This window comes from Heterodontus francisci, chromosome 35 (genome assembly GCF_036365525.1).
Source record: "Heterodontus francisci isolate sHetFra1 chromosome 35, sHetFra1.hap1, whole genome shotgun sequence".
NCBI classification, from domain to species: domain Eukaryota; kingdom Metazoa; phylum Chordata; class Chondrichthyes; order Heterodontiformes; family Heterodontidae; genus Heterodontus; species Heterodontus francisci.
Genome location: NC_090405.1, coordinates 38,632,817 through 38,660,621, shown reverse-complemented (window position 1 = coordinate 38,660,621; position 27,805 = coordinate 38,632,817). Strand labels below are relative to the sequence as shown.

Sequence of the window (27,805 nt, the reverse complement as noted above, 5' to 3'; positions counted from 1 at the left end):
GAAAGACCAGGAAATGGTGGGATGGCAGAGACGATATTTACATCAGTTTTAGTTTGCTGTAGCAAAGAGCTGGCACAGTGGCGCAGTGGTTAGCACTGCAGCCTCACAGCTCCAGCGACCCGGGTTCGATTCTGGGTACTGCCTGTGTGGAGCTTGCAAGTTCTCCCTGTGACCGTGTGGGTTTTCGCCGGGTGCTCTGGTTTCCTCCCGCAGCTAAAGACTTGCAGGTTGATAGGTAAATTGGCCATTGTAAATTGCCCCTAGTGTAGGTAGGTGATGGGGAATATGGGATTACTGCAGCGTTAGTATAAATGGGTGGTTGTTGGTCGGTACAGACTCGGTGGGCCGAAGGGCCTGTTTCAGTGCTGTATCTTAAAATAAACAAGTACAATGGGCTGAAAGCCTCCTCCTCCTTTGTTGTAAACATCTATGGTTCACATTTTACATAGCAGAGTTTGTTTAAAGTCCTGTGTCTAGATTCTATATTTGGTTTTAGTTTAACCCATTGTTTTAAACAGATTAAGACCTGTCAGAAATCTTAGGTTACTTGCTCTCCAGATATGGCCTGTCAAAGAGTCTGACTTCCACTTGCATTTTTGCATGTTTGCTGCAATGAAAGGTTTCTGAGATTAAATTACACTGTAATATTGGCAAACACTTAGCACATTGATATAAAATGTTCTTTCCCACTGTTTTAATAACCCAAGTTAACCCCTCTGTCACAATACTGGACCAAGGAATTTCAATCTAATACATTGTGTCCATATGGTCAAACCTCACATGTAATTTCACTCTACTGACACTTTTTGAGGTAGACTTTGCTCATTCGTTATAAGCAATGGGAGCATGTATCACAAGTTGACCTGCGGATGTGAGAGCCTATTAGTTCTTTGAAGCTCAGAATTAAATACTGTATTTTTTTTTTGAGAAGGGCCCAGTTCTAAACTCTGTATCACAGGTTAGCTGGCACAGGGGCATAGAATACACTTCAGTTCAAGAGTCTCCCCTCTGTGATAAATCCTATAAGCAATGAGTGGTAAGCTGAGAGCTGGCCATTACTGGATTAGAAACCACAGTCCAGGTGGAGGGCTATTGTGGGAAAAGAAAATGGTGCATTAGTCAATGGAAGAGACTTCTACGGTCAGGGTTAGGGCATGATGTGCCTGTATATTATCTCAACATTTACTTTGCATCTAACTTCTGTTAGACCTGGCTCCAGGAGTGCAGCTAATCCATGCTAGAATGTCTTAAGAGGGCAGGATGGGGTAGTGTAGAGAGCATTTCTCATTTTTATTTCAGATTTCCAGCATCTGCAGTATTTTGCTTTTATTGAAGTACTTTTGAAGTACTATTGCGATGTAGGAAATGTGGCAGCCAATTTATGCACAGCAAGCTCCCACAGACAGCAAAGCAATAATGACCAGGTAATCGGTTAGCGTGGTGTTGGCTGAGGGATTGGCCAGGCCAGCAGGGAGATTCCCCCTCCTCTTCTTCGAATATCGCTACTGGAGCCTTTACATCCAGCTGAGAAGGCAGACAGGATTTCAATTTACAATCTCATCTGAAACTTCAGCACTCCCTCAGTACTGCACTGGAGTGCCAAGTCGAGGGCCGTAATTTTACGCCACCCCAACGTGACGGATGGTGGTGGCGGGAGGGGGAGGGGGGGGTGGCATAAAATGGAGGGGGAGGCTCCGGGAGGCTTCCTGGCCCGCTCTCATCTTCCACCCTCCCCCCCTTTATGCAGGGTGGGGGGGGGCAAAAAACAGCCTGCCCGTCCCAGGCCAATCAAAACCCTTAAGTGACCACTGCTTGTGGTGGAAATGCCACCCGTGAAAACCAGGCCCGATGGAGGGCCGCCCCCGCTACCCCAACCACCCCAGCACCCAATACGCCCCCCTTCCCCCCAACTGACCAACCTTGCCTCACCGGGACCCGACCAATTACCCTCGGCGAAGCACCCAAAACCTACCTGTCTTACCAGCTACTTGTCTTCGGCTGGGCTGCAGTCCCAGCAGTGACCACCGCTCCCGGTGGCGCTGCTGGGACTAAGAGCTGCCGGACCGCTGATTGGCCAGCAGCTCAATGAGGCGGGACTTCCTCCCTCAAGCGGGTGGAAGTCCCACCTTGGAACAATTAAAGCCTGGGACCCGTAAAATGCGGGTCGGATCCCCAAGCAAGGCGGAAGCGGGTTCGCAACCAACTTTTCAGTCGGTGGCTGGCTCCCATCCGCCCAATGTGAAATCCCGGCTGAGCAGTGGGACTTAGACCCTTAACCCTCTCACTCAGTGGTGAGATTGTCATCCACTGAGCCACAGCTGGGACAAGCAACACTGAATACACTTTCCTCCTTTGTGGAGAAATGGTCAGTGATTTTGGGTTTTTTTGTAGATTTTATGTCAATCCAAAAGCGCTGGAAATAAAATTAGTTCCACGCTTCCTGAATAGCAAAGTTGATGCTGAACTGGAACAACTGATGAAACAACTGGTTATCTCATTGCAGAGCGTGCATTACTTGTATCTAATGGCTTCATAAAGACAAAGAGAATATTGTTTAACCCACAAGTTGCGAAGCTTTCTGAAAAATGATTACCTCAGTCACAAACAGCTAACTCCTCTACTAGAAATGAGCATGGGCACATTTTATTTCATAAGATCCACTAGATAAATTCTTCAGATCCTTGACGTTGTTTTGTGTTCTCATACACTGGGATCGGTAAGAGACTCAGTAAGTTATGGTCTAGGAACTTCCACAAGGCCTATCCAGGTCTGCTATCCTAATTTTGCTGGAAGACCCGCGGAAAGCATGTGTCTGTGCTGGAGTAGCTCCAAAGAAATTCCCGATCGCCATCTCTTGTTCACGTGACAAACAGCCATTTGCTTAATAAACTGAGATCTGGGACACTCAGGACCTCCGAGCCATTGGCTGGAATTTTCCCAGCACCATGGAGGCGGGAGGGGGCGGGAAATATGCAAAAAATCCTTTCAGGACAGCTTCCCAATGCTGTGCCACCTCTGGATGAGTTTGCCAGGCTCCAGCTACCACAGGAATCGGCTATCTGCTCCCCGGAGGCAGGCAGCTCTGTAGGCTAATTAAGACCCCGCTTAGGGGTCATTTTCAGATGCTAGCAGTAATTTTCCAACGCCAAACCAGCCCCCCACAACTTCGAGGTAGCCTCCCAGCGACAGGCTGAAGGTCCATCGGTGCCTCCTCTCACTGACCCAAAAAATGAGCCGCAAGTGTGAAGAGGCCGCAGCTGTGGCCACAATCAATCCTAGAGAGTGGTTCTCCCTCCAAACCGCTGTCCCGAAAAGCTGTGGGTCTTCTTTCTTTTTACATTCTCTGCAGGCATCCGAGAGCACCAGCATTTCGATTCGCCCTCGTGCTCGCCTTTCTGCCTCAGCGGCCTCCACCTCTCCTGGTGGGGGGCTGCCAGCCAGCCAGAGCAGTGGGCCTTCTGATTGGGCCTCCCACGCCACTGTTCTGCCCACCATCCTTAATTGAACGGCGAATGCAGAAACGGCCAATTAGGAGCCCGCCTGACAAAATTGCGACAGCCGACGCCTTGACCAAAAGCCCGGGCTTGGGACCTGCATATGGTCCCAACGTCAGGTTCCCGCCACCCGGGGAAAAATTCAGCCCAATGTGTCTAGCCTCTGCGGTCTCTCCAATACACATCAAACATCGCACTTGGGAATCACACATGCCATGTATAAATTGGCTCAAATTTGATATTCCTATAAGAGCAACAAATATCATCTCAACAACCAGTGAATGTGTCAATCAGCAGGGGAAAGGAATGAAAGCCACCAAATGATGAAGATCAAAATCTATGAGTTAATGATGGGCCTAAGCAACAACCACCAACAAAAAAGATGGGATTTTTAAAAATTCAGTCTCTGGATGTGGCCAGCATTTATTGCCTATCCCTCATCGCCCTTGAGAAAATGGTGGTAGATTTTACCTTGAACCGCTGCAGGCTGTGTGGGGTAGATACACCCACAGTGCTGTTAGGAAGGGAGTTCCAGGATTGTGACCCAGTGACAGTGACGGAACGGTGATATAGTTCCAAGTCAGGTGGTGTGTGATTTGGAGAGGAACCTGCAGGTGGTGGTGTTCCCATACGTCGACTGCCCTTGTCCTTTTAGGTGGTAGGGGTTCTGAGTTTGGAAGGTGCGTTTGAAGAAATCTTGGCAAGTTGCTGCAGTGCATCCTGTAGATAATACACGCTGCTGCCACAGTGGGCTGATTAGCAGTAGATGCTAGGTCTATTAAGTGGCTTCTTAGTCCTGGACGGTGTTGTGCTTTCTGAGTGATGCTGGAGCTGCATCCATTCAGAACCTAGTAGGTGGCAGACAGACTTTGGGAAGACAGGAGGTGAGTTACTCGCCACAGTTCCCAACCTCTGACCTGCTCTTGTAGCCACAGCATTTATGTGGCTGGTTCAGTTATGTTTCAGGTCAATGGTAACCCCCAGGATGTTAATGGTAGGGGAGTCTGTGATGGAAATGCCACTAAATGTTAAGGGGAGAGGTTTAAGATGCTTCCATGTTTGAGATGGTCATTGCCTGGCACTTATGTGGTGCAAATATTACTATGCAGCCCAAGCCTGGATGTTGTACAGGTCTTGCTGCATGCAGGGTCAGGCTGCTTCTTTATCTGAGGAGTTGGGAATAGAATTAAACATTGTGCACTCATCAGCAAAGATTCCCATTACCACCATGATGGAGGGAAGGTCATTGATGAAGCAGTTGAGGATAGATGGGCCCTGGATGCTGCCTGGAGGAATTTCCTGTGTCTGAGATGTCTACCCTCCAGTGACCATGATCATCTTCCTCCGCTCAGTCCAAAAGCATGATCCCGAGCTTCCTGTTGCTGGCCATTTCAACACAGCAATCCTGCTCTCATGCCCACATCTCTGTCCTGGGATTGCTGCATGTTCCAGTGAACATCAACGCAAGCTCGAGGAACAGCATCCCATTTACCGATTAGGCAGGCTATAGCCTGCTGGACTGAACATTGAGTTCAATAATTTCAGAGCATGACGGGCCCCCCCTTTTCATTTTTATTTTTAGTTATTTTTTTCTTTTTTATTTGTTTATTTTATATTAGTTTGTTTCTACTGTGTATACCCACTGTTTTCTTTTTCAGGTTTGTGCTTGGGGCCAGGCTGCTCATTTTTCTGTCAATTAACACCCTCTCTGCACTAATGCTTTGTCTTTCACCACACTATTAACATACCATTTGCCTTTGCTCCATGATCTTCTGGTCAGTTATTCTCTGTGAACTTGTCCTTTCAACACCTTCTCTTTGGTTATCTCTTGCCCCACCTTGCTTTATTTGCTTAAAACTTGTTATATTTCTAATATTTGCCAGTTCAGATGAAGGGTCACTGACCTGAAATTGTTAACTCTGCTTCTCTCTCTACAGATGCTGAGTATTTCTAGCATTTCTTGTTTTTAATACCATGATCATCTTCCTTTGTGCCAAGTATGACTCCAGCTACTGGAGAGTTTTCCTCTGCAGCCTACTACTTCACTTTTACTAGGGCTCCTTGGGGTGCCACACTTGGTCAAATACTAGTTCCACCTCACTTCTGGAACTCAGGTCATGTCTATGATTGGACTAGCACTGTAATGTGGTCTGGAGCTGAATGGTTCTGGCAGAATCCAAACTGAGCATCAGTGAGCAGGTTATAGAATTACACTGCAGCACTGAAGGAGGCCATTTGGCCCATTATGCCTGTGCTGGCTCTTTGAAAGAGCTAACCAATTAATCCCACTCCCCCTGCCCTTTCCCCATGACCTTGCATTTCTGTTCTCCTTAAAGGATTTACCCAATTCCCTTTTGAAAGTTATTACTGAATCTGCTTCCATCAACCTTTCAGGCAGAACATTCCAGATTGGTGAGAAAGTGCTACCTGATAGCCCTTTTGACGACTCCTTCCATCACTTTGCTGTTGATTGAGAGTAGGCTGAGAGGACGCTAATTACGGGTTGGATTTGTTTTGCTTTTTGGGGACAGGATGTACCTGGCAATTTTCCACATTGTAGACTAGATGCCAGTGCCATATGCATGGAGGTGTGCCTAGTTCTGGAGCACAGGTCTTCAGTACTACAGCCAGGATGTTGTCAGGACCTGTAACCTTTGCTGTATCCGGTGCACTCAGCCATTTCTTGATAATCACATGCAGTTTATCAAATTGGCTGAAGACTGGCATCTGGAGGAGGCCGAGAAGAATTGTAAACTTGGCACTTCAAACTGAAGATGGTCGCAAATACGTCAGCCTTGTCTTTTGCACTCACGTCCTGGGCTCCACCATCATTGAAGATGGGGGGTGTACACAGAGCTTCCTCCTCCTGTTAGTTGCTTACTGCCACTACCATTCGTGACTGCATGTAGCAGGACAGCAGAGCTTTGATCTGATCCGTTGGTTGCGGAATCGCTTACCTCTGTCCATACCATGCAGCTTCCACTGTTTAGAATGCATGTAGCCCTATTAAAATTCACCAGGTTGGCACCACATCTTTATGTATGCCTGATGCTGCTCCTGGCATGCTCTTCGACACTGCCTGTTGAATCAGGGTTGGTCACCTGGCTTGATATTGATGGAGGAATGAGGAATATGCAAGCAATCAGGTTCCAAATTGTGGTTGAACACAATTCTGCTCCCGTTGATGCTCACGGTGCCTCATGGATGCCCAGTTTTCAGCCGCAAGATCTGTTCTGAATCTATCCCATTTAGCATGGTCGTGTAGTGCTACATAACACGATGGACGGTATCCTCAGTGTGAAGACGGAAGTTGGTCTCCACAAGAACTGTGCAGTGGTCACTTCTACCAATAATGTCATGGACAGATAGATCTGCGACAGGTTGGTGAGGCTAAGGCCAAGTAGGTTATTCCCTCATGTTGGTTCTCTCACCATCTGTCACAGGTCCCGTCTGGCAGCTATGTCCTTGCATTCAGCCAGCTTGGTCAGTAGTTTTTTTTGTTTATTCTTACACAGGACGTGGGTGTTGCTGGCAAGGTCAGCAATTATTGTCCATCCCTAATTGCCCTTGACAACTGAGTGGCTTGCTAGGCCATTTCAGAGGGCAGTTAAGAGTCAACCACATTGCTGTGGGTCTGGAGTCAAATGTAGACCAGACCAGGTAAGGATGGCAGATTTCCTTCCCTAAAGGACATTAGTGAATTAGTTGGGTTTTTACAACAATAAGACTGCTTCATGGTCATTTTTACTGATACTGGCTTTTTACTTCCAGATTTGTTTTGTTTTTTTAAACTGAATTCAAATTTACAAACTGTCATGGTGAGATGTGAACTCAAGTTCTCTGGATTATTTGTCCAGGCCTCTGGGTTACCCATGATGATCCCACTGAGTAAGGGATCGCTCTGGACATCTGAAGTAAATGGTGCTGAACTTACTCACCTCACTCTACATTCAGTCTGATGTGTTTGCAGTCTTATCAAACCTTTTTAAAGTTACAGAGCTGGGAGACAAAGCAGGTTAATTGTTTTATCTTATTTCTGAATCCGAGAACGTTTTCTTTTGAATTTACAGAGCTAAAGATTTAAATGGTGTAAAATTAAAATTGTGGAAAGTATTAATCCCTCCATTAGAGGAGTGTAAAAAACAATTCAATATAGAATATAAGCGATATGACTTAAGCAGTGCATAAACACAGAAGTCCTCGAGGCGGCCAACATCCCCAGCTTATACACACTACTGAGTCAGCGGCGCTTGAGATGGCTTGGCCATGTGAGCCGCATGGAAGATGGCAGGATCCCCAAGGACACATTGTACAGCGAGCTCGCCACTGGTATCAGACCTACCAGACGTCCATGTCTCCGCTTTAAAGACGTCTGCAAACGCGACATGAAGTCCTGTGACATTGATCACAAGTCGTGGGAGTCAGTTGCCAGCGATCGCCAGAGCTGGTGGGCAATCATAAAGGCAGGGCTAAAGTGTGGCGAGTCGAAGAGACTTAGCAGTTGGCAGGAAAGAAGACAGAAATGCAAGGGGAGAGCCAACTGTGTAACAGCCCCGACAACCAATTTTTTCTGCAGCACCTGTGGAAGAGTCTGTCACTCTAGAATTGGCCTTTATAGCCACTCCAGGCGCTGCTCCACAAACCACTGACCACCTCCAGGCGCTTACCCATTGTCTCCCGAGACAAGGAGGCCAAAGAAGAAGAAGAAGAAAGTCAGAACAAAACTAAAACTCCCGTTATTTGAATTGAGACTTTGAGTTGTGTAATAGATGAGAAACACATAGATTATACAGCAAAAATGAAAATATTAGTTAATTCTTGATGCTGTTTTCAGTTAACTGAAATGTCCCTGATTTTGACGTATTGTCCTTAATTTTTAGGGCCTTGTGCCTGATTTTCATGCCTGCAGGTTGAACGACACATCCCAAAGTGCTTACAAATGCCTATTCATAGCTGCAGTTTATTTATGACCACAGCTCTTGCATGTATATTCTTATTTGGATGATTGTTGATCAAAGTTGCTTGTCAAAGGACTGGAAAGGCAACTGTGCACTGAGTTATCTCTCTACTTCAGAAACCTGAGTTGCTTCGCGTTGAATAAAGTGTGATATCCCTTTTTTAATATCAATGGAGCATTATCTAGAAGGCTGACAGCAGCAGCTATCTTTGTAACACTTGATGAATAACCCTTCATTAGATCTCTATGTTTGAAATTTCTGGCTTTATCATTTCCAAAGCACTCACCAATACCTGGTGACAGATTATGATTCCAACGCATTCCTGGCCAGCCTCCCATCTTCCATCGTCCATAAATTGAGCTCATCCCAAATTTGGTTGATGTATCCTAACTTGCAGCAAGTCCCATTCACCCATCGCACCTGTGCTCACTGACCTACACTGGTGCCTGGTCCAGCAACACCTCATAGAGTCATAGACTTATACAGCACAGAAACAGGTCAGTCGGCCCATCGTGTTTGTGCCGGCCACTAAGCACCTAACTATTCTAATCCCATTTTCCAGCACTTGGCCCTTAGCCTTGTATGCTATGGCATTTCACGTGCTCATCTAAATACTTCTTAAATGTTGTGAGGGTTCCTGCCTCTACCACCTCTTCAGGCAGTGTGTTCCAGATTCCAACCACCCTCTGGGTGAAAAAACTTTTCCTAAAATCCCCTCTAAACCTCCTGCCCCTTACTTTAAATCTATGCCCCCTGGTTACTGACCCCTCCGTTAAGGGAAAAGGTTTCTTCCATCTAACATATCCAATGCCCCTCATAATTTTGTATACCTCAATAATATCTCCCCTCAGCCTTCTCTGCTCTAAGGAAAACAACCCTAGGCTTTTCAGTCTCTCTTCATAGCTGAAATGCTCCAGCCCAGGCAACATCCTTGTGAATCTCCTCTGCACCTTCTCCAGTGCAATCACATCCTTCCTATAGTGTGGTGCCCAGAACTGTACACAGTACTCCAGCTGAGGCCTAACTAGCGTTTTATACAGCTCCATCCATAGCCTCCCTGCTCTTATATTCTATGCCTCGGCTAATAAAGGCAAGTATCCCATATGTCTTCGTAACCACCTTATCTACCTGTGCTGCTGCCTTCAGTGATCTATGGACAAGTACACCAAGGTCCCGCTAATCCTCTGTACTTCCTAGGGTCCTACCATCCATTGTATATTCCCTTGCATTGTTAGTCCTCCCAAAATGCCTCACACCTCTCAGGATTAAATTTCATTTGCCACTGCTCTGCCCATTTTACCAGCCCATCTATATCGTCCTGTAAGCTAAGACTTTCCTCCTCACTATTTACGACACCACCAATTTTCATGTCATCTGCGAACTTACTGATCATATCTCTTGCATTCACGTCTAAATCATTAATAATATTTCTGAAGAAGGGTCAATGACCTGAAACGTTAACTCTGCTTCTCTCTCCACAGATGCAGCCAGACCTGCTCAGTATTTCCAGCATTTCTTGCTTTTATTTCAGATTTTCAGCATCTGCAGCATTTTGCTTTTATCTAAATCATTAATGTACACTACAAAAAGCAAGGGACCCAGCACCGATCCCTGTGCTACACCACTGGTCACAGGCTTCCAGTCGCAAAAACAAAACAACGCTCGACCATCACCCTCTGCCTCCACCACTAAGCCAATTTTGGATCCAATTTGCCAAATTGCCCTGAATCCCATGGGCTCTTACCTTCTTAACCAATCTCGATCTTAAAATTCTCATCCTTTTTTCCAAATCCCTCTGTGGCCTCACCCTTCCATTTCACTGTAACCTCCTCCAGCCCTACAACCTCCGAGCACTCTGGGCTCTTGTGCCTCACCAAATTCCCTCGCCCCACCATCCGACTGAGCCTTCAGCAGTCTAGGCCGTGAGCTCTGGACATTCATCCTTAAACTTCCCTCTCCTCCTTTAAGACACTCCTTAAAACCTACCTCTTTGACCAAGCTTTTGTCCTAATGGCTCTGGGTCAAGTTTTGTCTGATTTTGCACCTGCAAAGCTCCTTAGGGTGCTCTACTAAGGTAAAGGTGCGATATAAATGCAAGATATTGTTGACCAGTTGGGAAGTAAACATACAAGCAGTCAAGTACTCAAGGCCTTTGATTTTTTCCCAGTCCATATACAAGAACATAATGCATGTAACAGAAAAGGATATTCACCCATTAAATTCACTTCTTCCACATAGTATGTACAAACTACCTTATTGTGGACATTATCCCACATGTTTAATCTGCCTAGGGAAAGCTGTCCCTAAATTACACTGGTGTCAAGCTGCACTCCAGCATATTCAACCTCACAACTTCACCATTCAATCCTGACCTGCTGCACTCAAGAATGAAGGAAGTCAGGTTTGTGTAGTATCTTCCACCTCCTCAAACCATCCCAAAACACTTCACAGCCAATTCATTACCTTTCAACTGTTGTCATAAAGGCGAAAGCGACAGCCAATTTGTGCACAGCAAGAAGCCACAAGCAGCAATGATCATCTCATCTGTTTTCTTTTTGATAATGCTGATGAAAAGTAGAAATGTCCAGAACACGGAGCTGCTTGGAGTAATGCCATGAAATTTTTACCTGTGGCTCAGCAGACAGATGGGACTTCAGTTCAACGCATCACCAAAATGATAATAATACAGCACTCCCTCACACTGCACTGAAGTGCAATTAAATTCATCAATTCTCAAACAGTTTATCCTCGTATTTTTTTCCATTCATGGGATGTGGGCATCGCTGGCCAGGCCAGCATTTATTGCCCATCTCTAATTGCCCTTGAAAAGGTGGTGGTGAGCTGCCTTCTTGAACTGCTGTAGTCCATGTGGGGTAGATACACCCACAGTGCTGTTACGAAGGGAGTTCCAGGATTTTGACCCAGCGACAGTGAAGGAATAGTGATATAGTTCCAAGTCAGGATGGTGTGTGACTTGGAAGGGAACTTGCAGGTGGTGGTGTTCCCATGCATCTGCTGCCCTTGTCCTTCTAGGTGGTAGAGGTCGCGGGTTTGGAAGGTGCTGTCGAAGGAGCCTTGGTGCGTTGCTGCAGAGCATCTTGTAGATGGTACACACTGCTGGCACTGTGTGTCGGTGTTGGAAGGAGTGAATGTTTATGGATGGGGTTAAACCTCTAGATCAGGGTGTCCCACCTTTTCGCGTGGGGAGCCACATTACAATTTTCATTTTACATGGGACGATGAGACAATTTCAGAAAGATAAAGGCATTAAAATTTATCTTACTATTAATCAAAACAACAACAAAGGTGCATTTTTGCAAAGAAGTTTTAAATGAGAAGACTAATTTATTGACTTACATTCTGGTCACTAGTTGGACACTTATTTAGAGAGATACCTAGCATTTTTTTGCTTGCACAAATAGTCAATGTTTGCCTGCACACTTGTTGTAGTGATGCGGAGTATTCTGGATAGATGTCATTCTGTCGAGTGATCTTCATCACTCTCTCTGCCTCTCTCTCTGCTCCCCCTCTCTCTCTCTCCCTCTCCGTCCCCTTTATCTCTCTCTGTCTGTCCCCCTTTCTCTCCCTTTGTCCCCCTCTCTCTGCCCCTCTCTTTCTCTCTGCCCCCCCTAACTCTTTGTCCTCCCCTCTCTCTCTGTCCCCTTTCTCTCTCTCTCTCTCTCTGTCCCCTTCACTCTCTGCCCCCTCTCTCTTTCTGTCTGACCCCCATTATCTCTCTCTGTCCCCCTTTCTCCCTCTGTCCCCCTTTCTCTCTCTCTCTCTGATGGCTGCAGAGAGTGGGATTGCTCAGCATATGGTTGGTCAGTTTTTTTAAAATCTTAAATCAGTTTCACAGCTGACTGATCCTGACATGGGGAACAGCAGTTTCTGAACTTCGGTCAAAGAACAAAGAACAGTACAACACAGGAACAGGCCATTCGGCCCTCCAAGCCTGCGCCGATCTTGATGCCTGCCTAAACTAACACCTTCTGCACATCCGGGGCCCATATCCCTCTATTCCCTTCCTATTTTATTTCAAGCTTCCAGCATCCACAGTATTTTGCTTTTGCACACCAGATCATATCCTATTCGCTTCCAACATACTGACTTCATTATCAATTTATGTTTAACACAAGGCATGCCAAATCAATCTACTGTCAATTCAAACACAGGCAACATATTATAGAGGCCTAAATATTTTACTTCACATTTCTAAAATTTTTCCCATTTTTTTTTAGATCTTCCCGAAGAAATACACATTCCCTGGCTAACAAGTTTGTTGAGCAACTTGCTCTCTTCCAACACAGTTTTTGAGGTAGCTCTACAGATATGTCCAGGTGGCTCAATCGTTCAAAAGAAAAAATAAGCCAACATGCCACGAAAGGGTAAAATGTAGCTTTACATTCCAGTTTTCCACAAAGTTTACTCCTTGGCCCTGATATTTAAGGGGAGGGTGCAGGGCAGACTGAAATTGGCTGAAGAACCTGGCAAAGCCATGAACTTAATGGCAGGACCTCATTAACATTTTGTTGTTCAGTTTCCCGCCTGGCAGCTGGTCAAACTGACAGTCTCAGGAGCAGCCAGGAGGGAGAGCCACCGACAAGAGGTTTCAGCCAGAGATAATCCCCATCAATTAGAGGGGTGGGGTGGAGAGAAGGTCAATGATCATGAAGTAGGTAGAGAAGTGCTATCAGGGTTGAGGGGAGGAGGAATAGGTGATTATGGCAGGGAAAGAGAGAGACCACAATCAGCAGGAGAAACACTTCGCTGATGGGATCGAGAGCCACATATCCAAGTTTGCCAATGACACAAAGATAGGTGGCACTCTGAGCAGTGTTGATGGAAGCATAAAGTTACAAGGAGATATTAATAGATTAAGTGAATTGGCAAATGGCTTTCAATGTAGGCAAATGTAAGGTCATCCACCTTGGACCTAAAGAGGATAAATCAGAATACTTTCTAAATGGTCAGATTCAGGGTTTTCCGGCGGCCTTTTAAAAAATCCCGAATCTGTCCGAAGTTCAGAGACTGCTGTTCCCCATGTCAGGATCTGTCAGCTGTGAAACTCAGCGCAATTTATTTTAAAAAGCCAGACTGCAAGAAGGAGACAACAGAACATTTCCCATCTTCAGTCACGGAGCCCTGATGAGGTTGAGGAACAGCCTGGGTATAGTTTACACTTGCGGGCTGGATTGAAACCTTTGGCGGGCTGGATCCTGGCCCACGGGCCGTATGTTGAACAACCCAGCTCTAGATTCGTATGACCTGATATTTTTTGCATTGTAAACTGAACCCTTAATGGCTTTTTTTTAATTCATTCATGGGATGTGGGCGTCGCTGGCTCGGCCAGCATTTATTGCCCATCCCTAATTGCCCTTGAGAAGGTGGTGGTGAGCTGCCTTCTTGAACCACTGCAGTCCGCAGTGCTGTTAGGAAGGCAGTTCCAAGATTTTGATCCAGTGACAGTGAAGGAACGGTGATATAGTTCCAAGTCAGGATGGTATGTGACTTGGAGGGGAACTTGCAGGTGGTGGTGTTCCCATGCATTTGCTGCCCTTGTCCTTCTCGTTGGTAGAGGTCGCCGGTTTGGAAGGTGCTATCTAAGGAGCCCTGTGCGTTGCTGCAGTGCATCTTGGAGATGGTACATACTGCTTCCACTCTATGTCGGTGGTGGAGGGAGTGAATGTTTGTGGATGGGGTGCCAATCAAGCGGGCTGCTTTGTCCTGGATGGTGTCGTGCTTCTTGAGTGTTGTTGGAGCTGCACCTATCCAGGCAAGTGCTTTGTTCCCACAGATTGATCATCTGCACTCCCTGATAGCATGACAGATTTCATACTTTACCCTGGGTATACAACAGAAAATTAATGTTCTGTTTCACTATCCACCTCCATAAATATACAAGCTGAAATGTACGCCCTATTGTTCAAATAAGGCTTTGTCTTCGCTATATGGACAGAGCATCAGAAATGCCATGGAAGCTACCATGGGAGTATGAGCTGTGAGAAGGATGCAGAGAAGCTCCAGTGTGATTTGGACAGGTTGAGTGAGTGGGAAAATACATGGCAGATGCAGTATAATGTGGATAAATGTGAGATTAGCCACTTTGGTGGCAAAAACAGAAAGGCAGATTATTATCTGAACTGCAATAGATTGGGAAAGGGAGAGGTGCAGTAAGACCTGGGTGTCCTTGTGCACCAGTCACTGAAAGTGAGCATGCAGGTACAGCAGGCAGTTAAGAAGGCAAATGGTATGTTGGCCTTCATAGCGAAAGATTCGAGTACAGGAGCAAGGATGTCTTGCTGCAATTATACAAGGCCTTGGTGAGACCACATCTGGAGTATTGTGTGCAGTTTTGGTCCCCATATCTGAGGAAGGATGTTCTTACTGTGGAGGGAGTGCAGCAAAGGTTCACCAGACTGATTGCTGGGATGGCAGGACTGACGTATGAAGAGAGATTGGGTCGATTAGGCTTGTATTCACTAGAGTTTAGAAGAATGAGAGGTGATCTCATAGAAACCTACAAAATTCTAACAGGACTGGACAGACTAGATACAGGAACGATGTTCCCGATGGCGGGGGAGTCAAGGACCAGGGGTCACAGTCTAAGGATAAGGGGTAAGCCATTTAGGACTGAGATGAGGAGAGATTTCTTCACCCAGAGAGTGGTGAACCTGTGGAGTTCTCTACCATGGAAAGCAGTTGAGGCCAAATCATTAAATATATTCAAGAAAGAGTTAGACGTAGTTCTTAGGGCTAAAGTTATCAAGGGGTACGGGGAGAAAGCGGGAACAGGGTACTGAGTTTGGATGATCAGCCATGATCGTATTGAATGGCGGAGCAGGCTCAAAGAGCCGAATGGCCTACTCCTGCTCCTATTTTTATATGTTGCTATGTTTCTATCTGTAAGCAAAGGTTACCCGAGGCTCAGTGCATTAAAACAAGGCTCAACCGATGTTCTGCACTGTTATCATTAACAGGTATGAAGTGTTCAGGTTAAGTGGTAATTCCAGCAAAACTGTGTGTAAGCTTTAGAAAGTCACTTGTTTCAATCCCCATCAACAAACTGCACTGTTTGGATTCCCTGCAGTTCGACTGGTTCCAGTGATTGGTTCTCACTGCAAACTGCTTACATTGAGTGTCTCCTTCTCCACTGGGTTAGCGGCATGTGGGGGAACACTGTAATAGAGAAGAAAGCTAAATTGCCTCCTGGGTAGGGGCTTCATCCTTGAAACATTCAGCTTTCCGTCTCTTCATAAGAACTGAATGAAAGATGCTGAAGTGCAGGGGAGGTGTCTTTAAATGGATCAGTAAAGGAAGACCATACTGAGGTTAGCGTATAACGACATCCAAGCACGAGGGACTGTCACCTTTCTAACTTTCTTCATTGGCAATCTACGCTGTCCCTCGAGGTGCAGAGACGTGCTTCCATTTGAAAAATAAAAAAGTACAACACAGCTAATCTATTTATAACTCTCTCAGTAACTGAGAAACCATTTAAAACTCCTTCGCTGCACCACACCTCTGCAAACGATATCTTCTTGCGTAGTTTCCAAAAGAAAGTGTTAAAGAGAGGGTCAACTTTATCTCTAATTAGCTGATTTTTCCTGGCAGTTGCATTTCTTTATATATGTTATGGTATCATATGTCCCCTACACAGATGAGCATGTGGTTTTGCCTCCCAGTCTGGAGGTGACCCATTACTGCTATCAAAAGCCAGAACAGATGTCATCAAATTCAACTCCTGTCAAACTGTGCATGCTTAATGCTTCTATAAATAGGCCTGAAGTGCCTCTTGCATTACCCTCTAGCCCAATTAGAATGCAATTTTACATGAGGTCATCCTGGATGAAGAAGACACTTACCTCAGAAAAAGCTTCATGTGTCAGCTGCTGTGTTGGTGAAGCTCGTTTCAGCCCTTCTGCGAGGTCCGTTTGCACAAGTGGAAGTGAAGCCTTTGGTTTATCTTCGAGTTGAATGACTGCCAATGGACACAAGGCCTGGAGAGTGGGTTGTGGCATCGTATCCAGAGAGCAGAGAGGAGAACTGAAGTTCTCTCGAGTCCCCTTCCCAGATATGGCCACATAACTTATGCCACACTCTAAAGCTTTGTTGCTATCATTGGTTATGTTGTTGTCAAATGTGCCTTTATTTTGAATTTCTGAATGGACAATGTCCAGTTCAGTCCTGGAAGTTCCTATATTTTGCAAATCCTCAGATGCCTTGTCTTGTTTAGGGTCACAATTTGGCATCACCTCCATTAAGTATGGCGCGTCGATACTCTCACCCGAACGTGCCTCCTGATGGTTAGTGTGACCCTGGAGCTGGGTGGTAGCCTCGTCTTTAGCTTCCATGACTTGAGGTAATTGTGGCTGCCTGTTCCTCTCAGGTTCCTGAATAGTTTCAAAGAACATATCTTTCACAGAGAAATACATATCTTTAACAGGAGTTTGGAGACTGGAATACATTGGCTCTTCATCAACGCCTGACTTTGCATCGTTTATGAACTTAGTCCGTTCAGGTTCTGTGTCTTTGGGTGACTGGTAATTTAGTGGCGTCAGGTCCTTTTCTTTCCCGGTAAGCACACCTTTTGAACTTGAAGGCAGTGCTGAGTGTTGCCTCCATCCTAACATCACTGATGATACCTGCTCATCAACCTCCATGTAATCCCCAGACTTAAAGGGTTGAGGATCTGCACCTGACTTGTTTCTCTTCAAAGTATCTGGGAGGCGCTGTGATAATGTGTCAGGGTCCTTGCTCTTATCAATACCATTTAGTGCACTTTCATCGCAGATGCCCTGCGAATTGTCCTCTGCTTTTCTCATCGATAGTTCACCCTCTTCTTCCGAGAGCTTCCTCTTTTTCTTTCTCGCTGCAAAATCCTTAGCCGTGGGCCGTGGCTTAACAAGCTCAGTTGTTTCATAGAGGTAATCGATGAATGAAATGCCATTTTCTACCAAGTTCTCCAGTGAATTATTCACTGGTGGTTTCCCATCTTTAACCGCGACAAGCTCGGTCCCTTGGGGACCCATCAAGTAGCCATTTTGGACTTCAGGTGCTGAAGGAGTTGGTTTGCCCGTTGTATTAGCGCTCGATGGACCCGCTATGTTCTTGTGTAACACTGCCTCCGGATCAGGGATGCGCACTTTGAACACATCTTCATTGCTCAGAGAGTCAGTTGAGTTTGCATTGGCCTTAGCCTGTGACTTCCGTTTCCTTTGGGCCCGCTCTGGACTCACTGTCCTCAGGAGATCTTGACGTTGAGCATTAGCTGCGTGCGCCACGTTCTCCTTGCCCCTAATCCGAGTTTCCTCCAACTCGCGCCTTTTGGTTTCTGCTTTCTGCTTAAGCCTGGCAAACCATCGCTGATGAATCTTGTATTCATTCATGGTGCCAACCTCCAGTATTCCAGAACAGGACACGATCCCTTTGTTGTTCCTGGCTGAAGCCTGGTAAATGGCTGCATCATCTTCAGTACACCTGTTGGCATAAACGTTTCCTGGTTATTAGCAACTTCTCTAAAAGCTCCAGTTAAGTCCGTCAAGAAAACATTCAGTGTGCAGAGATACGCAAATTGAAATGTGCATTGATGTGGGGCAGTGGGAGTGGACACTCTGGTAGAAGGGTCAAGTGAAGGAACAAGGAACAGGAGCACACCATTCAGCCTCTCCAGCCTGTTCTGCTGATCAATTAGATGATGCATCTTAACTCAATCTTGGTTCCTTAATACCTTTGCCCCCAAAAATTTATCGACCGCAGTTCTGAAATATTCAATTGACCCACTGCCTCAACAGCCTTTTGGGAGAGTTCCAGATTTCCATTACCTTTTTTGTGAAAAAGTGTTCCCCTGTACAACCTAGCTCTGATTTTAAGGTTATTCCCTTGTTCTGGACTCTCTTCTAAATCATCTTAAAACACCTCAATTAGATCATTCCTTACTCTCCTACACTCAAGGAATAGAAGCACAGTCTATGCAACCTGTTCTCATAATTTAACCCTTTTAGTCACAGTGCCATTCTGGTGAATCTGTGTTGCAACTCCTCAGGGGTCAATATATCCTTCCTGGGGTGTGGTGCACAGAACTGAACCCAGTTACTGTAAATGAGGTCTAACCAGGTATCCTGGATGAAGTCTGGGAGAAAACCACTTAGTTGTTGTCTTCATAGTTAATTATGACTGACCTGATAAAGGCCTTTAAGATTATGTAAAGGTTTGACAGGTAGATGTAGAGAAGTTCCCACTTGCATTTTATCACACAGAGTACTGAGCACAGTTCTGCTCTCCGCATTATAAAAATACTGGAGAAGGTACAAAAAAGATTCACAAGGATGAGGGATTAGAACTGTCAGAAGAGACTGAACAGGTGCTCATTTCTCTAGAGAAGAGGCCATAAATATAAGATAGTCACTAATAAATCCAATATGGAATTCAGGAGACATTTCTTTACCCAGACAGTGATTCGAATGTGGAACTCGCTACCATGTGGAGTGGTTGAGATGAATAGCAGAGATGCATGCAAGGGAAGCTGGATAAGCACAATGAGGGAGAAAGGAATAGAAGGGTATGGTGATGGGGTGACACGAAGAAGGATGGGGGCCGGTTAAGGAGTATAAACACCAGCATGGAGCTGCTGGGCAGAATGGCCTGTTTCTGTGCTGTAAACACTATGTAAATGGCACATTAAGTGGAACCAAAGGTTATTAAAAACAACTTTGTCAGATTCTATCATTTTGGGAAAGAGCGGGCAGTAGGACTAGTGAGAGTGCACAGCTTTTTCAGAAGAGACGGCACAGTCTCAATAGTCCGAAGAGCCTCCCCTGTGCTATTACAATTCTCCATTTAAAACAGCGGGTGTTTTCAAATGTTGCCCATCAAAAAATGAGCAGAAAATCAGAATATCACTATACCTCAAAAGGAAGCAACCAGAGACTAATGAAGCACTTCGTTATTTATTTATAAACATCTTCCTTAAATATTCTTGCTCTTTAGATCTCCTGTCATTCCATACACATCCTGCACTGAGCAACATTTCACTGATCACACTTTGCTTCGGCTCTCAGCTGCTCTACCCCAGCGTAATGTGTTGTCTGTGGCTCAGTGGGGAGCACACTTGTGTCTAGGTCAGAAGGTTGTGGGTTCCCAAGTCCCACTCCAGGAACCTAAGCATCTAATCTCGGCTGACACTCCAGTGCACTACTGAGGCAATGCTGCACTGTCAGAGGTGCTGTCTTTTGGAAGCGATGTTAAACCAAAATCCCATCTGCTCTGTCAGATGAACATAAAAGATTTCATGGCAGTATTTCGAAGGAGGGCAAGGGAGTTTGCGCAGTGTTATGGCCAATATTTATCTCTCAACCAGCCCCTAAATAGCAGACTAACTACTGTTGTCTCATTGCTGTTTGTGGGACCTTACTGGGTGCAAATTGTCCGCTGCATTTCCTACATTACAACAGCAACTACACTTCAATCGTAATTCATTACCGCTGAAACTCTTTAGGTTCTGAAAGCCCCTATATAAATGCAGGTTCTTTATAAGCATTAAGAGAGAAGCTCGTCAATCAGTTGATCACTATCTTCAACAAGTGAACATATCTAAGCAGTCCCAGGATGCACGCGCATTATACGAGTGACATCATCGTACACATTAGCCAGGATTTGATGCTGTCGACGGGAGTCTTGATGTGCGGAAAAAGCGACGCCAAGAGCGCTATGTCGCCTCTTCTGTGGAAGGCATTAAAGTGGACAGCAGCGGGCCTTCCATGGGATCAAGGACCCCGGCGCCAGAAGTCCTGCCCTCAGAGAGCTGCCGGCCAATTAGAGAGCGGCAGCTCTTCCACTGAGCAGCGCCACCACAGAGGTGGTGGCTGCTGCAGTGGAGCAGCTATCTGAGGCCTCGGAGTGTCGCTGGACCCAGACCACAGGTAGGTCAGGGCAGGAGGGGTCTTGCGGGGTGGGGGTTGCGGGGTAGGGGAGGTGTGGGAGGGGTCGTTATCAAGGGCAGGGGTGTGGCTCTCAGTGGGACCCCCCTTTCCCGTTGCCGGGTTCCTCGTTCAGGCGCTGTGCCTTTTTCCTAGGGACCCCTTTCCTAGAGCAGGGAAGCAGCCCACACAGATTATCATGTGGTGCTTCCTGTGTGATGACAGGGCATTAATTGCCCAGTTAAGGGCCTCAATTGGCAGCGGGACAGGAAGGCTGTTCACAGGCTCCCCTCCACCCCCCCCCACACCCCACCCCCCCACCCCCCACACTACCATCCCACTCGATTTTATGCTCTCACTGCCTCCAAACCCACCACAGGGGAAAGCATAAAACTCCCCCCATTGTGTGTGGATATCATCTAACGCAGATGTTGACATCACCAGTATGATGGAAACGCATTTTAAAATCTGCGAGGAATAGGTGAATTCTGGCTTTTGAAAAGAAAAAAATTGGCAAAAATCATTTTTCCACCAATCTACTAACCCAGAAAAATCCAGGAATTTACTGGTGGGGATCAGTTGAAACAAACTATTTTAAAAAGGTCTCTGTTTATATTCCAAGACGGTTTCTCTCTGTTATCAGCAGAATAATAGGAACTTCACAATGTTGAGGTAACCAATAGCATGATACACCAATGAAAATGTGAGTCTAGAAACTTGTCATCAGTATACAGGAGCGTTTCAGTAAAATACTTAGAAGGAGCTGGTCCTCATGTCATTCACAACTGGGTCTCCGCATCATATAACGAGAGAAGAGCCCGACAGGAAGGGATAAGTGTGCAGATGTAGCTCTCCCTGGACGGTAAAATTGGGCAGTATAAAAGTGGCTTTAATGCCTTCAAGGGGAAGCTAGGCAAGTGCAAGAGAGAGAATGGAACAGAAGGAAATGTTGATAGGTTGAGATGAAGTAAGGTGAGACGAGGTTCGCATGGAGTATTAACATAGACCTCGTGGATTGAATGGCCAGTTACTGTGCTGTAAATTCTTATGTAATTCGACATGCAGCAAGGTGAAAATGAGGGTGGGCTTACTTGAAAATTGATTAAACAAGGAGACTAAAAATGAAAAGTTTCCGCTCGATTGCAACCTTCTGATTACTCCAACTTTAAAATACAAGTCAAACCAAGCCCTCAAAATGATCATACTGATATATAATTGATACCTGAGAGTGATTAAATGGCTATAAGCTAACCAAGGTGAATAGGTAGTTTACATATGGAGTAAGTAATGGATACTTCAGAGAATTAAAAGGCTGTTGTATAATTGAGGGGTTTGGATGGTAATTATATAGAATAAATACATATATAATTGAGCTGAATGGCCTCTTTTCTATAATTACTCTATGATATATACACACTCAATTATCTATTATTCTAATGGGACTTCAATGATCCTAATATAGACTGGGATATTAATAATGTAAAGGGCAGAGGAAGGAAGAGTTTCTGAAGTGTTTTCAGGAGAATGTTCTTGATCAATATGTTTCTGGCCCAACGTGTGAGGAGGTATTGCTCGACCTAGTTTTGGCACATGAGGTGGATCAAGTGTCAGTAGGGGAACTTTAGGGAACAGTGATAATAGGTCAAAAGGTGTGAAGTGGTGTTATAAGAACATAAGAAATAGGAGCAGTAGGAAGCCATTCCGGCCCTCAAGCCTGCTCTGCCTTTCAATAAGACCATAGCTGATCTGATTGTGACCTTAACTCCACTTTCCTGCCTGTCTCCCATAACTGTTGGCTCCCTTATCAATCAAAAATCTGTCCAACGAAGCCATTCAATAATACATTCAATGACTCAGAATGTTCTATAATGATTGATGCTGAGACCACTGGTGCTCACCACTTAGATAAATGATCTGGGCTCGTGAATCGGAACTAAAATTTCAAAATAAGGTTTAGGTTAGACACGGAAAAGAAGAAGGAACAATCGAAAGTAAAAATACCAAATTGGAAGACCAATTTCAGTGGGGTGAGAACAGATTTGGCCCGGGTAAATTGGAATCAAAGACTGGCAAGCAAAATTGTAACGGAACAATGGGCTGCCTTTAAAGAGGAGATGGTTCAGGGACTGTTGAGGCACATTCCTACGAAGGGGAAAGGGAGGACAACCAAAGCAAGAGTACCCTGAATGGCGAAAGAGATAGAGAGTCAGAAGATGCAGAAAAAGGGGCATATGATAGTTGTCAGGTTGATAAAACAAGTGAGAGCCAGGCTGAATATAGGAAGTTCAGACAGGAAGTGGAAAAGGAAATCAGAGAGGCAAAGCGAGAGTATGAGAAGAGACTGGCAACTAACATAAAAGGGAATCCAAAAGTCTTCTATAAACATATAAATAGTAAAATGGCAGTAAGAGGAGGATGTGGGGCCAATAAAGGACCAAAAAAGGAGATACATGCATGGAGGCAGAGAGCCTGGCTGAGGTATTAAATGAGTACTTTGCATCTATCTTTACCAAGGAACAAGATGGTGTCAAAGTCATAGTCAAAGAGGTAGTTGAAATACTGGATGGGCTAAAAATTGATAAAGAGGAGATATTAGAAAGGCTGGCTGTACTTAAAGTTGATAAGTCATCAGGCCTGGATAAGATGTATCCGAGGATGTCGAGGGAAGTTAGGGTGTAAATTGTGGCAGTATTGGCTATAATCTTCCAATCCTCCTTAGATATGTTCAGGGGGGGTGGTAGTTTCAAAGGACTGGAGAATTGCAAATGTTACACCCTTGGTTAAAAAAAAAAGGGTGTAAGGATAAACCCAGCAACTGCAGGCCAGTCAGTTTAACTGATGGGAAAGCTTTTAGGAACAATAATTCAGGACAAAATTAACAGTGACTTGGACAAGTGCAGATTAATTAGGGAAAGCCAGCACAATTTGTTAAAGGCAAGTCATGTTAAACTAACTTGACTGAATTTTTTGCTGAGGTAACAGAGAGGGTTGATGAGGGCAATGCAGTTGAGGTGGTGTACATGGATTTCCAAAAGGCACAATGGCACAAGAAATAGGAGGAGTAGACCATATAGCCCATCATGCCTGCTCTGCCATTCAAAACGATCATGGCTGATCTTAGGATTCAACTCCACTTTCCTGTCCACTCACCTTGATTCCCTGAGAGACCAAAATTCTATCTATCCCAGCCTTAAATGTATTCAATGATGGAGCATCCACAACCCTTTGGGTAGAGAATTCCAAAGGTTCACCACTCTCTGAGTGAAGAAGTTCCTCCTCATCTCAGTCCTAAATGGTCTACCCGTTATCCTGAGACTGTGTCCCCTGGTTCTAGACTCACCAGCCAGGGGAAACATCCTTCCTGCATCTACCCAGTCGAGCCCTGTAAGAATTTTGTATGCCTCAATGAGATCACCTCTCATTCTTCTGAACTCTAGAGAATATAGGCCCAGGCTCCTCAATCTTTCATCATAGGACAATCCCGCCATCCGAGAGATCAATCTGGTGAACTTTGCTGCACTCCCTGTATGGCAAGTACATTCTTCCTTACGTAAACCAATGATATAAAGGGATATGGGGATAGTGTGGGAAAATGGCACTGAAGTGAATGATCCAGCCATGATCGTATTGAATGGTGGGACAGGCTCAATGGGCTGAATGGCCTACTCCTGCTCCTATGTTCCAATGTAAATAGACCAACATTGTACACAATACTCCAGGTGCAGTCTCACCAAGGCTCTATACAATTGCAGAAAGACTTCTTTACTCCTGTATTCAAATCCCCTTGCAATAAAGGCCAACATACCATTTTCCTTCTTAATTGCTTGCTGTACCTGCATGTTAGCTTTCAGTGACTTATGAACAAGGACACCCAGGTCCCTTCCCACTTCCCAATCTCTCACTATTTAAGAAATACTCTGCATTTCTGTTTCTCCTACCAAAGTGGATAACTTCACATTTTTCCACATTAGATTCCATCTGCCATGTTCTTGCCCACTCACTTAGCCTGTCTAAATCCCCTTGAAGCCTCTTTGCATCCTCCTCACAACACACGTTCCCACCTAGTTTTGTGTCATCAACTTGGAACTATTAAATTTGGTCCCCACATCCAAATCATTGATATCGATTGTGAATAGCTGTGGCCCAAGCACTGTTCCTTGCAGCAGCCCACTAGTCACAGACTGCCTTCCTGAGAATTACTCATTTATTCCTACTCTGTTTTCTGTCCATTAACTAATTCTCAATCCATGCCAGTATATGAAGTTGGCTGAGTGACAGGAATTGAGTATTGATGAAAGGTTTTTTTTTTGGACTGGAGTAAGGTATACAATGGGGTTCCCCCAGGGTTCGGTATTAGGACCACTGCTTTTCATGATGTACATTAATTACCTAGACTTGGGTGTGCAGGGCACAATTTCAAAATTTGCAGATGACACAAAACTTGGAAGTACTGTGAACTATGAGGAGGATCGTAATAGACTTCCAAGAGGACTTAAACAGGCTGGTGGAATGGATAGATCTTGGAAGAATGAGGAGAACCAATATAAAATAAAGGGCACAATTTGGGGCGGAACAGTGGCGCAGTGGTTAGCTCCGCAGCCTCACAGCTCTAGTGACCTGGGTTCGGTTCTGGATACCGCCTGTGCGGAGTTTACAAGTTCTCCCTGTTTCTGCCGGGTGCTCCAGTTTCCTCCCACAGCCAAAGAACAAGAACAAAGAACAAAGAACAGTACAGCACAGGAACAGGCCATTCGGCCCTCCAAGCCTGCACCGATCTTGATGCCTGCCTAAACGAAAACCTTCTCACTTCCGGGGTCCGTATCCCTCTATTCCCATCCTACTGCAGATTGGTAGGTAAATTGCCCCTAGTGTAGGTAGGTGGTAGGAGAATGGTGGGAATGTGGTAGGGAATATGGGATTAATGTAGGATTAGTATAAATGGGTGGTTGATGGTCGGCTCAGACTCGGTGGGCCAAAGGGCCTGTTTCAGTGCTGTATCTCTCAATAACTCTAATTCTAAAAGCAGTGCAGAAGTTGAGGGTATATGAGCACAAATCAGTGGCAGGGAAGGTTGAGAAAGTGGTTAAAAAGGCAAATGAGATCCTGGGTTTTAAAAATAGAGGCACAGAGTACAAAAGCAAGGAAGTTACGATGAACCTTTATAAAACACTGGTTCAGCCTCAACTGGAGTATTGTGTCCAATTCTGGGCACCGCACTTTAGGAAGGATGTGAAGGCTTCAGAGAGATTTATGAGAAGGCTGCATTTGCTGACAACGCAACCACTAGGTGGCACTGCAATGGCACATGTGCAAATGCAGCCTGTGCCAGTAAAATGTCGCAATCTGCGACATCAAGCAGCTGCCAGGATTAAAGATGGCGCTGCTCAAATAATCACAAGATGGCAACCTAAACACATAGCAGGGGGAGGGGGAGGCAGAAGAAGGAGAGTGCACCTGCCACCAGCAACGTCTTCGACAGCGCTCTCCCCACTCCCCCAACCCCGGATCTCTCCGGCCCGGATCACCCACCATCTGCCCGCGTTACGATGACGTCTTCTGCGCATGCACCAACCAGTCCTGCAGAACGCAGCGCATGCGCAAAAGGTAGGAACCAATTTGCGCATGTGCGCATATTGGCACAGTCGGATGACATCAGCTGCCAGCTGCGTTGTCAATAATCACTGTGTTATGAGAATGATTCCAGTTCAGTTACGTGGACAGATTGGAGAAGCTGGGATTGTGTTCTCCTTAGAGAAGTTTGAGAGGAGATTTGATCGGTGTTCAAAATCATGGGGTGTCTGGACAGAGTAGATAGAGAACAACTGTTCCCATTGGCAGAAGGGTCAAAAAGCAGAGCACACCGATTTAAGGAGGTTGTCAAAAGAACTATGAGGAAAAACCTTTTTTATGCAGTGAGTGGTTAGGATCTGGAATGCACTGCCTGAGAGTGTGGTGGAGGCAGATTCAGTCAGGGCTTTCAAATGGAGATTAGATAATTACCTGATGAGAAACAATTTGTAGGGCTACAGAGAATGGGTGGGGAAGGGGGATTAACCGAGTTGCTCTTGTAGAGGGTTAGCACGAACACGGCGGGCCGAATAGCCTTGTTCTGTGCTGTAACCTTTCTACGATTCTGTGATTTTATGATTCTACTTACAATAATGGATACCTGGGAGTACGTTACAGGCTATAATGTAACCCAGATCACAATCCATGGCAACAAAGCTTAAATGAATATAAGCATCATCTAAATCCCAATGTTTGATTTTTGGGCAGTAATCTATTTTCACAATATTTACACCAACTAACTGCGTTTCTCTGTCACCGGGTCTGACGCTAGCATCATTAGTTATGGGGACATCATTATTTCAGGTATATAGAGAGATCCTTTACAATTGGTTGTCAAGAAATTGGACAATCCTAGTATCACAGTACAGCGCAAGAGGCCATTTGACCCATCACGTATGCGCTGGTCTGTTGAAAAGCAATCCCACTCCCCTACCACTCTTTCCCCAAGTCACTGCAATTTTTTCTCCTTTGAGCATTTATCCAATTTCCTTTGAAAGCTACAATTGAATTTAAATTGCCCACCCTATCAGACAGAGCATTGCAAATCCCGACTTCTCGCTGAGTAAAGAGGTTTTTTCTCACAATGTCTCTGGTTCTTTTGCTAATCACCTAAAATCTGTGCCCTCTGGTTATCAAGCCTTCAGCCATTGAAAACTGTTTCTCTTTATTTACCCTATCTAAACTCCTCACGATTTTAAACATCTCTATTCAATCTCCTCAGCCTTCTCCAATATATACAGTATATGTTGTATATCAGCCGTTTTCGGACCGCAGCAGACTCAGAACTTAAGTACACCTGACACAAAATTTTAAAAAAGGCTTTTCTTAATGCCGCTATTTTCCCACTGAAATCACACCTATACCACTCACTCCGCTTGTGAGCCTACTCTGATTGAACACTGATTAAAGAAAATGGAAGACTGCCATGGAGTGGAATTCATTGCCATCTTGGCTGTACTTTCTTCAAAGCAAATCAAAGTTTGTACCAGTGAAAAGTTAAAAAAAAAGTAAGCGCAGGGAAATCTGGGGCAGTATCACAGTGATGCTGAGGGAGCTTTGCACTGGTCTGATCATCCACTGCACGTGATTCAGGAATATGTGCTGGTGTACTGGAGGAGTTTTAACCGTCAATTAACCTCACTGTGGAAGGCTTGATGCAGCAGAGAAGCAGGAGTTCAACTTTGCAAGACCCCTTCACCCTATTTCACTTAGATTGCTTCATAACGCGGAGTTTCACTCTGTCTAATCAATGCTGCATCTAACCTGGGACTGTGTGATGGTGCTTGGTAGAGACACAAGAGACAGAACACAATATAGATACATTGCAATAAATGGGTAGGGCTAAAACAGTAACCGTCTTGCTACTCTT

General features: G+C 45.3%; 1 protein-coding gene across 1 annotated transcript in view; it reads right to left on the bottom strand.

Moving 5' to 3' along the window:
• The window catches only part of alpk3a (alpha-kinase 3a), a 78,568-nt gene that overhangs the window by 24,014 nt on the left and 26,749 nt on the right, over nt 1–27,805 (bottom strand). The window contains 11 exon segments of the mRNA XM_068015192.1: nt 548–639; nt 3,301–3,496; nt 3,546–3,738; nt 4,597–4,660; nt 6,033–6,221; nt 7,476–7,566; nt 8,162–8,245; nt 8,564–8,744; nt 10,916–10,922; nt 11,990–12,034; nt 16,315–17,929. Of these exon segments, the coding sequence (XP_067871293.1) occupies nt 548–639; nt 3,301–3,496; nt 3,546–3,738; nt 4,597–4,660; nt 6,033–6,221; nt 7,476–7,566; nt 8,162–8,245; nt 8,564–8,744; nt 10,916–10,922; nt 11,990–12,034; nt 16,315–17,929 (2,757 nt within the window).